Genomic DNA, 18,206 nt, shown 5'->3' on the forward strand with positions numbered 1-18,206 from the left:
AACGGAGGACAGAGTCGTCCTGCTGCAGAACACAGCTAACTAATTAATATCTGGTGGAAATTTGTCTTCTGTCTTTCCTGTTTGTCATTATGATATGTTCTGTCTGTCCAGCTGTCTCCCAGCTCCTCCTCCTCCTCCTCCTCAGCTCCTCTAAGTGTCTCTGATCTTCTGATCAGGATCAGTCGTTACTACGAGCTGCAGACCAATCACAGCCACAGGTCAGTCGGCCATCAATCAGCTGTAGCGTCAGGTGTGGTTCTGTTGTTGTTGGTGGACTGATGACAGTTTTTTTCCCCTGCAGAGCTGAGGAGACAGAAGAACTGACCAATCAGGGCGCAGCACTGTCTTCTTCACAGGATGAAGGTGAGACACACGACACAAGTGATGGACATGAATATAGGAAACAGTTGTCTGTAAACGTTGCTTCAGAACTGTTCACCCCAGCAGGGATGTCGTGATGGTTCGATCCAGTGTGTGAACTACACGGTGCATCACCACATTGATACCACAGACAACACAGGACCAGCAGAACATCACCTTCAGTGTGGTCCATTAAGATGTATTAATACGTTATGACGTTATGAGCTGCAGATCAATACCAACATGCTCTGTGAGGTAAAATCACTGTTTTTATGAATGTAGTCTGGTGGACTGAAGAGAGCTCAGCTGGGCAGAACAGCTTCAGCATCACGACTCACCAGAGTCACAGCGTTTTATGCTGATGACATCAGCAGGCTGGACGTTCTCGACCCTCGTTCATGCTCAGGAGATCTTCACTTCCACAACAGGCTGTAATCACCTCAGCTCAGTGTCTGAACAGTCAACCACATCCTCAGAGTCCAGAGAGCACAAACTTCACAAAACCTTCTGACACAGAAAATCATGTTAGAAAGCTGACGAGGAGCCACAGAGGAGGACGGACAGGAAGTAGAGGTCACGTGTACAGAACACAACAACACTTCACATCAACGGAAAATCTGATTCAAATGATAATATAAGTAAAGTGAGAGGATCCAGGAAAAGGATCCAACAGAAAGCTGCAGGGGGTCCAGGATGCAGGTCGCTGCTTTTCAGACCATTTTGTAAAAAATGAATGTAAAATAAAATTCAGCCACAAAACTTTGCAGTCACGTTACATCAGCCTCCTTCCAGATCTGAAGGACGTTTCACTTCCTGTGTGACAGAATCAAAGACCTGGAGTCTCAGTGAGTCACTGCTCTTCTGCTCTTCTGCTCTTCTGGTCTCGTCTCAGGTGTGTGTCTGGACCCTCACCTCAGACAGATCTACACCGACCCCCCCCTCACTCTGACCCCGCCCTTCAGCCCCTGGGTGAAGGAGTACCACGCCGAGGTCGCCTTTGACATGGTGACGGTTCGTATCCGGCCCGAGCCCGTCAGACCGAACTGTCGGGTCCACCTAGATGAGCACCGAGGCCCCAGGTGAGCCCAGGACCTCTGACCTCTGACCTCTGACCTCTGGACTCACAGCTCAGATTAGTAATGTGTGTTTATTCCTCAGGATGGCGAACTACCCCGTCGGCCTCGGCGACAGCAGGATCAGCATCCTGGTGACGGACGATGCTGAGCAGGAGCCCGTCGTCATGACGATCTACACCGTCCACATGTACCGCGAGAGCCGGCCCAGTCTGCCCATGTTCGGGGAACATGTGATGTGCAGCTTCGTGCAGGTACGTCAGCTGCTTTCCTATTGGCTGCGGCAGGAGGTGATGTCGTGTCTCAGATTCGTGACCTGGCGAGATTCTTTAATTTGATGTTTTTCTCATGGAGTTTGGTTGGAGGAACACATGGAAGCTGTTTCACACAGCGGGCTGCTCCGAGTTAACAAACATTAAAGTCAGAGGACGACAGAGCAGCAAACATTCACTGAGGAACCGAAACACTGAAAGAAGTTCTGACAGTCGTAAATAAAACAGCTGTCGTTTGGATCCAACATGTTTGGACCTCGTTTCTTTAACAGCAAAACAACCTGAAGGAAACACTGACAAACAGTCCGACACTGAAAACAACCAGTCCAGCTCCAGTCCAGCTCCAGTCCAGCTCCAGTCCAACTCCAGTCCAGCTCCAGTCCACCTCCAGTCCAGCTCCAGTCCAACTCCAGTCCAGCTCCAGTCCAGCTCCAGTCCACCTCCAGTCCAGCTCCAGTCCACCTCCAGTCCAGCTCCAGTCCAGCTCCAGTCCAGCTCCAGTCCAGCTCCAGTCCACCTCCAGTCCAGCTCCAGTCCAGCTCCAGTCCAGCTCCAGTCCAGCTCCAGTCCACCTCCAGTCCAGCTCCAGTCCAGCTCCAGTCCACCTCCAGTCCACCTCGAGTCCAGCTCCAGTCCAGCTCCAGTCCAGCTTCAGTCCAGCTCCAGTCCAGCTCCAGTCCACCTCGAGTCCAGCTCCAGTCCAGCTCCAGTCCAGCTCCAGTCCAGCTCCAGTCCAGCTCGTTAGATTCTCTATGTTGATTCTGTCCAAAGATCCAAACCTGGACCGGATCTCTGTCTCAGAGTCTTTGTGCTTCATGCTGCTGTGGTTCAACATGTGTCCACCAGGAGGCAGCGTCACGTCGATCAAAGCCCACTGTGGAGAAAACAAGCAGAAATCAAGAAACAGGGATGGAACGTGTCCGACCGGCGCCGGGCGGGTCCACTTTTCTTAGTGGCCAAACTGTGTAACTACGTGTTCCCGTGCCGCCCTGCAGCCCAGCAGCACTCCCCACAAGTTAACATTGTGAAAGAAGTGACTGTAAAATAGTGGCTCAGTTTTTTCAGCGCCACAACCCCCCGAGACCCGACTCATCTCCCTGTCAGAACATGATTGATTGGGTCCAATAACTTTTGGAAACTCTAGAAGGGCTGCACGATTCCAACCCTGTCCAGGTTGAACATAACGTCCTCTGTCCACGGGGGGTTTGGATCTCAAACACTCCCTGGCTGCACCTCATTGGATGAACGCCACTCATGGGCCGCTGCTCCGGGATCTCAAACCGGACCAGCATGGCGGCTCGTTTGGAAACTAACAAAAATGTTTCAGTGTCTCTGAAGACATTTAAAGTGAGAAACAATACAACAGCTGCAGAATGTGTCTTCATTTTAACTCAACAACTGTTAGTTCTGATGCTTTGTGAGGAGGTTCCAGAGTCCAGCGGTCCCACTGGACTCTCCTGATTTGCATTGAGAATTCAACTTTATGCAAATCCAGTCAAATGATTCAGAGGAGAACCAGCTGATGTGAGAGCAGCTGTGAAGCTGCGAACACACAACGCTTCAGCTCAGCGAGCAGCGCCGAGCTTCGTCTGATGAGTGTGAGCGAGCGGCTGGTTGGACCTCAGGTGTTCAACGCCATCAGGAAGTTATTAACTATAGAACAACACGCACAGCTCCACCAATCACAGCGCAGCGCTGTGTGCTGACTGTAATGAGAGCTGACTGTGTGTGTCTGCAGCTGTAATGTGAACCATGTCTCCATCTGGTTCTGATGAACTTAAAGTTTGGCTGTGAGGAAGTGAAACACATTCAGAACTGGGTTTGAAGTTTTCTACATTCTTGTTGGTCTTTAGAGACAAACGACGTTACACTTTGATTCGTTCCGTCTGTTGCTGCGCACAGTTTTCACTCTTTGTGTCTCTGAGTTCTTCTTCTGGAGTTTCGTACGGACCCGTCCGCTCCGGCCTCGCCGGCCTCGCCGGCCTCGCCTCACCTGTCCTCTCTGATCTACCTGCAGCAGGTAGAGGAACAGAGTGGGCGTTCCCTGATGGGCCCCCGGAGGACAGAGAGGCCATTGATGCCGTGTGGCGTCGCCTCTTTCAAGTTCAGTCATGTGAAGATAACATGAAAAGGCCGGGTCGGGCCGGGTCGGGCTGACAGGTGCTCACCGGCTGCAGCTTCAGGTCACGACACACCTGATCACATGATCGATGCCACTGAACAAGAGTCAGAGTTGATTCACCCTCCTGCTCGGCTCTTAAAGAGCTTCATGTCTCGTGTTACAGGTCCGATCGGGTCGGCAGGTGAACAGACAGGTGAATCACCTGAAACCTTCAGACGGTGAGTCCAGGACTCGGTCACATGGTTCTGCCTCTGCAGGAAGCAGCTGCTGCTTTCTTTAAAGTGTTTCCAGGAAACTTCCACCTGGTTTGTGTTGGTCAGTGAACTGAAGTCCAGCTGTGACGCTGCAGGTCTTCACTGCTCTGAGGTCCGATGTCACAGAACCACAGCAGCAGATCAGTGAGTGACGGGATGATGAGTGTCTGACGCTGACGTCACGTTTCAGGCTGCGAGGAGTCAGACGGTGTCGGGTTTCTGTAGAACAGCAGAATGTCATTAAATGGTGTTGTGGGTCAATAAGTTCTGGGCTCGTTTCACTGCTGTCGTTGTTTCACCTTCTTATTGGGAAATCTGTTAACGACTGTTTTGTTCTTTGGGTTGTTAATATTTCCCATGATGCCGCACTTTCACAGACCTTTGAGTTTATGCAGTTATATTGACGACGTTCTCACCTCCAACATGAACCACACTGAGAGAATACTGCGCTCTGATTGGCTGGAGGCCGTCTCAAACATGTCTGTGACTGTCTGTCCTTCTTCCTCTCGTTCCATCACCGTCTGCTCGCCACTTTGATTCGACACAATAAAACCGTTGTTTGTTCTGCAAGCGTGGAGAATCGAATCAGTCTGTGGTTGCTGGTGTTTCCATGGCAGCCCTGAGTGTAGCCAGCGCGGTGCTGAGAGGGTTACCGAGCCCTGGTTTCCGTGGCAACAACACCGAGGCCAAATGGAGGACGGGCCCTGGCTGTGCCGAACGCTGTGGACAGCTAAACATGATGTTAGCTAATGCTACACAGCTGCTGGCTCATGATGCTAACTACCTCTTCCTGTAGTTTGTGGTATTCAAATATTTCATTTAAAATATTTTTAAGCAGTTCAAATATAATTTATTCAAAACAAGTGCAATAAAAACAACATTAGCTCGCCTAGTTTATATGCTAATGTTGTCTTGACTTGTCTGGTTTTTGGTGAAGTGTGGCTAAAAATGAGAATGCTGACAGAGTTACTGTAGAGAACAGTAACATGTCGGTCTGAAATAATGTGAATGCATGATTGAGATGTCAAAGCTAACACAAGAAAACACACTGAACCCTGTAAGAGCGCTTTGGGCGTCTTGAAAAGCGCCATACAAATCCAATCCATTATGAAGCACGCGTTCCTACATTTCTCTGCTTCCTGAGATTACATGCAGGCTAACAATTTGCATTTTGTGTCTAATGTAAGCTAGCAGGAAACGTTTATAGGTTGTGTCTCTGGTGCTTGTGTGGGATTAGCATCACTCTCTGTGATTAGCTGCTCTGTAGTCTAACAGTCTTTCTCTCAGTGAGGGGATCAGACTGTAATGCTGGCCTTAATCTCTGAATCATGATCTAATCTGTGCTGATGATCCAGATGGACCAGATCCAGGATCTCAAGGATACTGCAGCTTTCATTGTTCACCTCAAATAACTCCTCAGACTTCAGCCCTCAGTTCTTTAGAGCCGGCTACACGTTAGCACGGGACACTGAGAGATTTACAGAGCTACAAACATGAGCAACATTTCATCTGGACAAAGATTAAATAACAGATATATTACACCCAACAGCTGCAGCTGCTAACAAGCTAACTACCATGCTAACTGAAATGTAATAACAGAGTAACAGTAATGATGACGTGAAGACAGAGAAGACAGAGAGTAGCCACTAATGCTAACGATTGAGCCATTAGCTTGAGACTTTAACAACTAGCACCAACATTTCTCTGCTAAATTAAAATAAAATAAATTAGCTTAAAACTGAAGCCAGGTGATGTTAGCCTGTTGGTAAGCTAACGCTGACATGAGCTAACGCTGACGTTAGCTAACACTGGCTAACACCTATGGAGCAGCCTCTGTTGGGTGTCAGTGTGGTTTCAGTGAACGACGTCTGACCTCCGCCCGTCTTCTAAACTTCAGACGTAGAAACTTGAACAGCGTTTTCGTGGCTCAGATAAGAAGCTGTGTGATGTTCTGACGACAGTCTGCTGTGATGCCGACATGTTTCTGACGTGTGATTTGTCGACTCACATTAAACCTTCACATAAAAATGTTTCTGTTTGAGCTGTTTAAGTCTGATCTCATATTTCAAACTACAAGTCATTATCACACATGTTGGTTGTGCGGTGCAGCTGACAGCAGGGATCCTCCCGCAGTCAGAACATTAAATCTCCAGCAGGAGAGAGAACCCGTCCTCTCTTCGGTCCAACACGTGTTTGTGATCAGCAGCTTGAAGGAATAAATTCAGATAAACGACAGAGAGAATCTGTTCCACACTCAACATACTCCTCTGTTCGCTCCTTCTGTTTGAGTCAAACTGCTGCTGGATAAAAACACGTCGACGCTTTTACTCCTCAAACCTGTTTGAAGGTGAGGTAGGTGAGGATCCTCGGCGCCGTCAGGAGAATTAGTGGTGCTGAACTCTGAGCGTCAACTGAAGACAACTGAAGAAGAAGACTGTGATCAGCTGTTCACGATGCTGACGACAAACTTCACTGCTCAGAAACTAAAAGTTCACTCAGTTTTTCTCTCTTTTGATTTTGTGTTGGTGTCTTTATTTCATCCAGTTTGTCCTCAGTAGAGACTGTGTGTCTGTCCTGAGGAGACTCCAGCAGTCTGTCTGACCCGATGTGTTGATCCGGATTATCAGATGGTTTACTGAGAGAGTCACATCAGATCAGACCTGGGATCGGTCCGGCTCTTTGATCACACCCAGGATTATTTCTGTGTTTCTGTTCGAGGGGACGGATTCAGATCAAACTCCCACTGAGACACTTTGTTTTAGACTCAACCTCACAGACTTAAAGTGACTTCATCCCATCAGTGCTGATCCAGTCGGACTCTAAACAAGGAAAAGTGAACTGTGCTCCGGACCATGGTTCTGTGGCCCAAACTGTGATTCAACATTCAATACAGAATCCCGTTAGAAGCAGCAGAATGTGGATGTTCTCAGCACAGAGACATCTGTGAGACACATCTGTGAGACACATCTGTGAGACACATCTGTGAGGACACATCTGTGAGGACACATCTGTGAGACACATCTGTGAGGACACATCTGTGAGGACACATCTATGAGGACACACCTGTGAGACACATCTGTGAGACACATCTGTGAGGACACATCTGTGAGGACACATCTGTGAGACACATCTGTGAGGACACATCTGTGAGGACACATCTATGAGGACACACCTGTGAGACACATCTGTGAGACACATCTGTGAGGACACATCTGTGAGGACACATCTGTGAGGACACATCAGCGAGACACATCTGTGAGGACACATCTGTGAGGACACATCTGTGAGGACACATCAGCGAGACACATCTGTGAGGACACATCTGTGAGGACACATCTATGAGGACACACCTGTGAGACACATCTGTGAGACACATCTGTGAGGACACATCTGTGAGGACACATCAGCGAGACACATCTGTGAGGACACATCTGTGAGGACACATCTGCGAGACACATCTGTGAGACACATCTGTGAGGACACATCTGTGAGGACACATCTGTGAGGACACATCTGTGAGACACGTCTGTGAGGACACATCTGTGAGGACACATCTGCGAGACACATCTGTGAGACACATCTATGAGGACACATCTGTGAGATACGTCTGTGAGGACACATCTGTGAGGACACATCTGTGAGACACATCTGCGAGACACATCTGTGAGACACATCTATGAGGACACATCTGTGAGACACGTCTGTGAGGACACATCTATGAGGACACATCTGTGAGACACATCTGTGAGACACATCTGTGAGGACACATCTGTGAGACACGTCTGTGAGGACACATCTGTGAGGACACATCTGTGAGACACATCTGTGAGGACACATCTGTGAGGACACACCTGTGAGACACATCTGTGAGGACACACCTGTGAGACAGGACTGATGGACAGCAGGACTGATGGACAGCAGAAACAATATTCAGTCTCACAAAGAATTTTTTTTTTTTTATTCTCTAGCAGAATGAAATAAATCACGTTGTCGCAGATATGAAAGAACTTTGGTTCTGAAAGGCTGTCTAAGAAGAAAGTTATTAGAGTTATTAATAAACAATATAATCAAGACTTGAGATGTTTGTTGTCACCCTGGATGTAAAAGTGCACAACACAGGGATTATTAAACAAATGTATATAATTATATCAACATTAAAGCTGCAGAACATTAGAATGACACAGCCCCCAGGTCACTCCTTCTTCCTCTCTGCCTTCTAAGCCCCTCCCACAGCCTGGGAGGAGCCTGCTCATGCACAGCAGGCTTGTAACCATGGTAACAGAGGACGCCAGATAACCAAGATGTCCCATGCAAAATAACAGCAACAACATAAGCCCTGATTGTTCTATTTCTAATCAATACAACTAAATTACAGTGACAGTGCCTCATGCAGATCACTGCAGATATCCAGAGTAACAAACAGTATTCCTCACATGTCGGTAGGCGGAGCTACCAGGTGATCATTAGCAGGTGCAACATTTTCACCATGCTGCCTTTCTGAAGCCTTTCTGAAGGAACATTATTTCTCTAAACCAATTCAACCACTTCAGAGCTCCTGAACACAAACTAACGTTATTATATTTGCCCGCTCACTTAAAGACACTTTTGCTAACCAGCAGCCATAAACACAAAGCTAAACACCGGAGTTAGCATACAAGCTAACAAGCTAGATTTACCAACAAGCTACGTAGCTCGACTGCAACATCGTACACAGATATGAGCTATAGCCAGTATTACTGTAACTGCCGCCATCTTATCCTTGTGTTTAAAACATAGAATGAAACATATATCCAGCAGGTTCTTACCTGTCCAGCAGAAAAGTCCTCACTGACCCTGCGGCTCCTCCACCTCTGAGATGACTCTGATATTTATCCTTGTTTTCTCTCTGGCTTGGTCCAGTTCTTATTTTTACACTGTTTTTCTTTGTCAGTCTTCTTATTTCTTCTCTGTGACGTGGGTGATGGGGGAGCATGTTTCTGCTCTGTTGTTGTTGTCTGTTCTCCTCCATTGTTGACAGTTTGAGCTTGAACGTATCTGACCAGGTGAGAGCAGACACTGCACCTGTGTGAGGGAGGGGGGCTGCAGCAGCGTAGCAGGCTGTAGCTCAGTGGGTAGAGCTGAGGACTAGTGACCGGAAGGTCGCTGGTTCGAATCCCTGGCTCCCAGTTCCCGCAGTTGGCACCTTTGTGGCAGCCACTGCCATCAGTAAGGGTCCTGCGATGAGCTGGCGACTCATCCAGGGAGTACCCTGGCCTTCGCCCATAGAGCCACTGGATTTGGCCCCAGTACCCCCGCTCCACCTTGAAAAAAGGTGGTATAAAGCGGTAACATCACCCGCGACCCACATGGATAAAGCGGAAGGAAACGAGCTGAGCCTTGTCTGGTACCGATCTTCATTCTCCTCATGTTATATCAGAACCAGCTGTTGCTCTGAGTCACAGGAGGGGTCATATTGATCTTATTGATCATATTGTGGTGTCTGACTTCAGAAGACAAAGCTTGAGGAGCGTTGACGTGGCAGCGAGCTCAGACGGCGGCGTGCTGCGGGATGAAAGGTGACGGCGGTGTTTGTGGTGCTTCAGTCGGTGTCGGCGGCTGATCTCAGACCAGCGTCCTGTCTGTTTGAGCGTTTACACTGAGCTCAGGTACGAACAAGAAAATCCCTGTTAAGTTTTCTTCTCTCACTTTGTTGCGAGCTGCGACACCGGCGTGCAGAATGTGACGCCGCCGCGACAAAACCTGCAGCAGCAGCAGAAGAAGAGTGTGTGTCTGTAAGGACGTGTGTGTGCGTGGCGGCGACTCTGAAGTCAGGGCCAGACGTGGCGGCTCCCACGGGGCCCCTGAGCCCAGCGGGTCGGGTTTATTTGACCTCTGACCTCTGAGAGCAGCAGAGGATGATGGGACAACACACGGCAGAGATCTGTGACACAAAGAGAAGAAGAAGAAAAGGCTTTGATTTAAAAGAGCAGCAGAAGAAGAGGAAGAGGAGGGAAATGTTCAATAACGAGGACAGACGAAGAAGAAAAAAGTCATGCTGCTCCTGTTGCATTATGGGAAATCTCTCAGTGAGAGAATTCAGTCCTGATATCAACATTCTAAGTAATCTGATTACAGTGTTCATCTCTTCACAGTGACCTCAGTGATGTGATGTCACTTCCTGCTCTGTATGAAACAAACCCGTCCATCACTGAGACAAACAGACTCCATGTTTCTACTCAAAGACAGAAAGAAGTTCATGTAGAACATCTGCTGAATGAACAAGAAGGTCCAAATAATGCAGAATGGGTCAGAGACAGAGTTTCACAGAGTTTATAAAGTGTCTCCAACTCAACAACTCACTAAACTGACACATTTGTTAAGGGAGTCTGGGGACTTTTAGTGCAGTCAGTGATGTTTCAGATGGTTCTGCTGCAAATAGTTAATACAAGTTTGATAGAATAAATCATTATTATTATTATTGTTATTATTATTATTATTATTATTATATTTTGTTTCGTGTCTTTTCTGACAGATGTAGTTTTATTAAAATGTCAGACTGGTGAAGCGGCTCATTGAGAATAACGTGGTTCTGTTCTGTTGTGGTTCTGTTGCAGGACTGCGGTCTGCTGGTTCAGCCCGATCTCTCCTGTGGTCTCCAGCCCTTCATCAAGTCTCATGCTTCACTTCACACCTGCAGCTCTGGACACCAACCAGGTGTGATGTTACTTCCTGTGTGTCACCTGTGGAGAATATGATTATTGATATGAACAAACAGCTGCAGCAGAAACACTAAACACATTCTGTTCTCTGTTCATTTTCTATTATTTAGTATTTTATACTGTTTATATTTATTTAATTATTAGATGCAACATAACAGACAGCTCCGTGTTTATGCTAAGCTACGCTAACAACCTCCTGACTCTGACTCACCTGTCTCAGGTCGGTGGGTGGTTCCGTGTCTCAGCTGTTCTGACAACAGGACGTGTGATTGGAGGGAGGTTGCCTGGCAACCAGATGGCTGTTACCACCCGCTGGTGGACCGTCCTCTGTTGCAGCACTGTATGAGGGACAGGAAGGTGAGGACTCATTGTACTCACCTGTCTGCCTGTCTGTCTCTCCTCACACATCCTGTCTGTCTCTCCTCACACATCCTGTCTGTCTCTCCTCACACATCCCGTCTGTCTCTCCTCACACTTCCCGCCTGTCTCTCCTCACACATCCTGTCTGTCTCTCCTCACACATCCTGCCTGTCTCTCCTCACACTTCCTGTCTGTCTCTCCTCACACATCCTGTCTGTCTCTCCTCACACTTCCTGTCTGTCTCTCCTCACACATCCCGTCTGTCTCTCCTCACACTTCCCGCCTGTCTCTCCTCACACATCCTGTCTGTCTCTCCTCACAATTCCTGTCTGTCTCTACTCACACTTCGCGTCTGTCTCTCCTCACACATCCTGCCTGTCTCTCCTCACACTTCCTGTCTGTCTCTCCTCACACATCCTGCCTGTCTCTCCTCACACTTCCTGTCTGTCTCTCCTCACACATCCCGTCTGTCTCTCCTCACACTTCCCGCCTGTCTCTCCTCACACATCCTGTCTGTCTCTCCTCACACTTCCCATCTGTCTCTCCTCACACATCCTGTCTGTCTCTTCTCACACATCCCGTCTGTCTCTCCTCACACTTCCTGTCTGTCTCTCCTCACACATCCTGTCTGTCTCTCCTCACAATTCCTGTCTGTCTCTCCTCACACTTCTGTCTCTCCTCACACTTCCTGTCTGTCTCTCCTCACACTTCCTGTCTGTCTCTCCTCACACATCCTGTCTGTCTCTCCTCACAATTCCCGTCTGTCTCTCCTCACACATCCCGTCTGTCTCTCCTCACACTTCCCATCTGTCTCTCCTCACACATCCCGTCTGTCTCTCCTCACACTTCCCGTCTGTCTCTCCTCACACTTCCTGCCTGTCTCTCCTCACACATCCCGTCTGTCTCTCCTCACACATCCTGCCTGTCTCTCCTCACACTTCCCGTCTGTCTCTCCTCACACTTCCCGTCTGTCTCTCCTCACACTTCCCGTCTGTCTCTCCTCACACATCCCGTCTGTCTCTCCTCACACTTCCTGCCTGTCTCTCCTCACACTTCCCGTCTGTCTCTCCTCACACTTCCTGCCTGTCTCTCCTCACACTTCCTCATCCTGTCTGTCTCTCCTCACACTTCCTGCCTGTCTCTCCTAACACTTCCTCATCCTGTCTGTCTCTCCTCACACTTCCTGTCTGTCTCTCCTAACACTTCCTCATCCTGTCTGTCTCTCCTCACACTTCCCGTCTGTCTCTCCTCACACTTCCCGTCTGTCTCTCCTCACACTTCCCGTCTGTCTCTCCTCACACATCCCGTCTGTCTCTCCTCACACTTCCTGCCTGTCTCTCCTAACACTTCCTCATCCTGTCTGTCTCTCCTCACACTTCCTGCCTGTCTCTCCTAACACTTCCTCATCCTGTCTGTCTCTCCTCACACTTCCTGTCTGTCTCTCCTAACACTTCCTCATCCTGTCTGCCTCTCCTCACACTTCCTGCCTGTCTCTCCTAACACTTCCTCATCCTGTCTGTCTCTCCTCACACTTCCTGTCTGTCTCTCCTAACACTTCCTCATCCTGTCTGCCTCTCCTCACACTTCCTGTCTGTCTCTCCTCACACTTCCCGCCTGTTTCTCCTCATACTTCCTGCCTGTCTCTCCTAACACTTCCTCATCCTGTCTGTCTCTCCTCACACTTCATGCCTGTCTCTCCTAACACTTCCTCATCCTGTCTGTCTCTCCTCACACTTCCTGTCTGTCTCTCCTAACACTTCCTCATCCTGTCTGCCTCTCCTCACACTTCCTGCCTGTCTCTCCTAACACTTCCTCATCCTGTCTGTCTCTCCTCACACTTCCTGTCTGTCTCTCCTAACACTTCCTCATCCTGTCTGCCTCTCCTCACACTTCCTGTCTGTCTCTCCTCACACTTCCCGCCTGTTTCTCCTCACACTTCCTGTCTGTCTCTTCTCACACATCCCGTCTGTCTCTCCTCACACTTCCTGTCTGTCTCTCCTCACACATCCCGCCTATCTCTCCTCACACTTCCCGTCTGTCTCTCCTCACACTTCCCGTCTGTCTCTCCTCACACATCCCGTCTGTCTCTCCTCACACTTCCTGCCTGTCTCTCCTAACACTTCCTCATCCTGTCTGTCTCTCCTCACACTTCCTGTCTGTCTCTCCTAACACTTCCTCATCCTGTCTGTCTCTCCTCACACATCCCGTCTGTCTCTCCTCACACTTCCTGCCTGTCTCTCCTAACACTTCCTCATCCTGTCTGTCTCTCCTCACACTTACTGTCTGTCTCTCCTAACACTTCCTCATCCTGTCTGTCTCTCCTCACACTTCCCGTCTGTCTCTCCTCACACATCCCGTCTGTCTCTCCTCACACATCCCGTCTGTCTCTCCTCACACATCCCGTCTGTCTCTCCTCACACATCCAGTCTGTCTCTCCTCACACTTCCTGCCTGTCTCTCCTCACACTTCCTGTCTGTCTCTCCTCACACTTCCTGTCTGTCTCTCCTAACACTTCCTCATCCTGTCTGTCTCTCCTCACACATCCCGTCTGTCTCTCCTCACACTTCCTGCCTGTCTCTCCTAACACTTCCTCATCCTGTCTGTCTCTCCTCACACTTACTGTCTGTCTCTCCTAACACTTCCTCATCCTGTCTGTCTCTCCTCACACTTCCCGTCTGTCTCTCCTCACACATCCCGTCTGTCTCTCCTCACACATCCCGTCTGTCTCTCCTCACACATCCAGTCTGTCTCTCCTCACACTTCCTGCCTGTCTCTCCTCACACTTCCTGCCTGTCTCTCCTAACACTTCCTCATCCTGTCTGTCTCTCCTCACACTTCCTGTCTGTCTCTCCTAACACTTCCTCATCCTGTCTGTCTCTCCTCACACTTCCTGTCTGTCTCTCCTAACACTTCCTCATCCTGTCTGCCTCTCCTCACACTTCCTGTCTGTCTCTCCTCACACTTCCCGCCTGTTTCTCCTCACACTTCCTGTCTGTCTCTCCTCACACATCCCGTCTGTTGGACACCTGTGTAGGTGTCTCACCTGTGGAGGTGACTCACCTGTAGAGGTGACTCACCTGTGGAGGTGGCTCACCTGTAGAGGTGACTCACCTGTTGAGGTGTCTCACCTGTGGAGGTGACTCACCTGTAGAGGTGACTCACCTGTGGAGGTGGCTCACCTGTAGAGGTGACTCACCTGTTGAGGTGTCTCACCTCTGGAGGTGACTCACCTGTTGAGGTGACTCACCTGTGGACTGCAAGAAGATGATTGGTCCCATCTGTCTTCAGGTGTTGTTCATCGGGGACTCGACCAATCGTGGGATGATGTACTTCCTGATGGAGCGGGTGAACGTCAGCCTGGAGGACTGGGGGAAGGCTCACGACACGCTGGTCTACAGGAACCTGAACAGCGACCGGACGCAGGTCAGCTACTCGTACTACCCTCAGTTCTGGTTGGAGAAGAAGAAGAGGCCGACGTTCAGACAGGCTCTGCTGCAGCTCATCGACAGGTGACAGGAAGTACTGTTGATGTGAGGTCATGTGGTGTTTCTGTGCTAATCAGTTTCCTCTGTAAAGGTCACAACCTCTGGTGAATTCTAACCTGACAGTCCTGGTGGTGGGTGGAGTCCAGTGGCTCAACACAGATCACCTGAGGACCATCAGAGAGGTGCTCAACAGGTGAGCAGATCCACGGACACATCCAGCAGCACCAACATGTTCTGAACATGTAATAGTTTGATCTCCAGCATCCTGCACAGCTGAGACTGTTTTTAAATACAACCGTGTCGTCAGCGTACAGCTTTACATCAGAGGCCAGAGGTTGGTCCCTGTGGAACTCCAGCTCTAATGTAAATGTAAATGTGTTTGATTTACAGTAAGACTCCTGATAGAGACATATGATATATGATATATGATACATGGACGTCTGTTTATGGCGATCACTTCAGCTGTGTAGCACTGAAACTGTAGAGCACAGGTGTTTTGGTTTTGGTTTGGATTGGTTCTAAGTTGTTGACCTCAGTCTTGAGTTGAGTTTTCTAAATAACGATTAAAGGGAACATGCAGTATTTTGAAGTTGGCTCTATGATGGGCACTCACCTGTCCAGTAGATCTGATCATCAGAGCCTCAGTTGAATCCTTCAGGGCGACTGCAGCCGTCACAGTTCTGCTACTCCGTGTTTCAGTCTCTTGTCTTTATACAGAAACATTCCTACAGACTTTTAGTTCAATATTCATCCTTTTGCCACAAGAAACACAAGGTTCGCCTGAAATCTCGTGAGAGTTGTGTTGCTGCAGGATGGCGACGGTGGAAGTGTGAGTCGGACTCAGAGTCCAGAGAGACTTCAGAGTTGATTCTTCTCCTTGAACGGGGTTTAAACCTGCATCTGTCAGAGAGGAATCACTGTTAGTGGACCGGACTGTGACGGACACCCGGCTCTTCAAAGTGTTGCTGTCAGGTAACGCTGATTTCTATGACAACGTGCTGTGTCTCCGCCTCCTCTTCCTCCTCAGAGAGTCTCTCAGTGACGTGCTGGTGGTGCTGAAATCTTTGGGGATGGGCTTCCATCTTCCTGTGGACGGGATCCGATCCCTCAGTCTGGTACGGTTCTGTCAGATAACACGTGAGAGTCTGTGGTGGTGCTGATCAGCAGCCTCACCTGGATCTGTCCTTTGTTTCAGAGAGAGATCCAGGATCTGTACGCAGAGAATCAAAACATCATCGCCACAGCAAAGCATCATGGGTACGAGGTGATCGACACATTCAGCATCACGATGGGTCGATACAAAGAGTTCCTGCAGGGCCGCTGTGCCTGTCACTTCCACCAGGTAACACAGCGCCACAGCCTGCAGACGTCTGACAAACACAAGGACACTCGAGCTAACAGGTTCTGACCCGGAGACTGGTTCTGTTTGTATTTTCACATCAGACCTGGGTTAACAGTGACTGTTCCTGGTTCAGCAGCACACTGAGTCACTGACCCAACACTGGAGATAATGATATGAGATATAAGACAGCCAATGAAAACTCAGCTTTCATGATTCAAGTCTGAAAACCACCCAATGAGAATCATCTGATCAGAATCTCCTGGACCAATCAGGGAAGTCGACGTTCAGACACCTTGCTAACGAACATTAAAGCAGCTGTTGGCTCTCTTCACAGGTGGACAAGTTTTGGTCCAACAGGCTTCCAGACAACACGACGTCCACAACCACCAGGACCAGAACCGGACCAGGACTCAGCAGCAAATCAGCCGTGCAGGACATGGACCAGGAGGCGTGGCCCAAACCCTCGTCCTATCATGTGAGAGGACCAGTGAACCAGGTGTACTCTGAGATCCTGCTGAGCCGCCTGTGTCCCAGAAACACCTGAGAGAGAGTGTGTGTGTGTGTGTGTGTACGTGCGTGTGTGTGTGTGTGTACGTGCGTGTGTGTGTGTGTGTATGTGGATCAATGAACTGAACTTTATTATTGTAAACATTAGATAAGCTCTCTACGTGACATCACAACAATGAAAGAACTTCAGAGTTGAAGATCCAGAGTAAAAACAGACGGAACCTTTTCCTGCTGCTCCATGAAGCTCAGCGAGTCCGTCATCAGAAGCACCTGAAAGATTTCCTCATGTGCAGTCGTTAATAAACACAAGCAGAACACACGGAACAGTTTCTGACGAGCAGCAGAGGAAGGCTTTGGGTTGGTGACGTGTACCGGCCAGTTTCAGCTCACACCAGCTACGTTTAGCTAGCTGCTCACCAGCTATTGTAATGTTAACCAGCTAGTTGTTATGTGAAGGTGATAGCTGTGATGCTAACCTGCTAGCTGCCTAATGGACACTGACTTGTATCTAATGTACAGGGACTCATTTCTGACACATGATAGCTGCTCTTTAATGCGCTTCAGGGTTTTTCTTTAAGTGCACCAGCGAGTTAGCTAATAAGTAGTAGCGGGTTAGCATGCTCGCTAATGAGTTCCTAGCTAGTTTCTCATGTGCGCTGAGTGGTGTTAGCGCAGAGCGGCTGGTCTGCAGGTGGAAGTGAAGCTCTCAGATGTAGTTGGACTCACATCAGCCTCTTTGTTTCCTTGTCCACATTGTATTTATATTTATATTAATATACCTCAGTCCATCACTTTATTGTGTATGTCAGATAATATTCAGCACCAAAGACTCGCTGATAACCGCGTTTATCATGTGAAGGAAATGTCTTATTTTACTCTCTGCTTATATTTTTTATATTTTTCTACAGATGAATATTGTGCCTTTGTCTCTAGACATGTTTACATGCTGGAAAATAGAATATATGAATATTTATATGAACATTATGATTCTCCTCTGCTCTTTATGAACATGTTTACCAGAAAGCAAACCGGCACAGACATGAAAACATGAAACAGTTTCATTTCAACTCAACTTCTTCTGTTGCTCCTGAAAGTTTAACATCTTCAAAATCTGTTTTCTACTTAAAACTTTCACAAATTCACACTTTTTGAAAACTGTAAATCGTGTCTTTATATTTTGTCTTTGCAATAAAACTTCTGTGTATCCTAAACGTTTCATCAGCTGCCTTTATAAGAGAACAAGAAGTGTCTTTTTCCCAGGATGAACTGAGAACGTGTGAAAGTTAACTCTGGATGATTGTTCTGTAAAACAAACGAGTCGTGTTGATAAAAGCTGAAGTTTATTGATTTGTTGCCCAAACAGATGTGATTAGTTTGAATGTGAAATGCTTTCATTTGCTTTATTTTCTTTGTAAAAACATGTTTTAACCTTCCTGTTTGAACTCCATTCAGAAATGAAGCAAACTGACTCTGTGTAGACGGACTGATCATCAGAACTCAGCTGTTCAACTGAGTTTGTTCCATCTGTCCGGTGTCGTTAGAACCCGGCCGACACCGCACAGTCACACGTTGACTTTGTCATCGGTCTTTGCAGGAAACGACAGAAGACTTGATTATTATTTGGTTGTAAATGATCCAACAGAGAAGAATTCACTCTTATTAAACCTGACAAATGTCTGATTTGAGTTGTGATGAAGTTTCTTTGTTTTACACCAAACTCCATTCAAATATCA

The 18,206-nt window shown here is 48.2% G+C and overlaps 1 protein-coding gene across 1 annotated transcript; it reads left to right on the forward strand.

Annotated features, from left to right (window-relative positions):
• Positions 1 to 93: 93 nt before the first annotated feature.
• cped1 (cadherin-like and PC-esterase domain containing 1) lies at positions 94 to 18,153 on the forward strand (the record flags this gene model as incomplete). The annotated part of the gene is made up of 11 exons (XM_030440798.1): positions 94 to 218; positions 302 to 363; positions 1,253 to 1,439; positions 1,519 to 1,687; positions 10,675 to 10,774; positions 11,000 to 11,136; positions 14,428 to 14,648; positions 14,716 to 14,817; positions 15,652 to 15,739; positions 15,820 to 15,966; positions 16,301 to 18,153. Coding segments are annotated over 11 exons (1,548 nt in total), but the record flags the coding sequence as incomplete, so codon positions are not given.
• Positions 18,154 to 18,206: the final 53 nt, after the last annotated feature.

This window comes from Sparus aurata, chromosome 14 (assembly GCF_900880675.1).
Source record: "Sparus aurata chromosome 14, fSpaAur1.1, whole genome shotgun sequence".
NCBI lineage: Eukaryota > Metazoa > Chordata > Actinopteri > Spariformes > Sparidae > Sparus > Sparus aurata.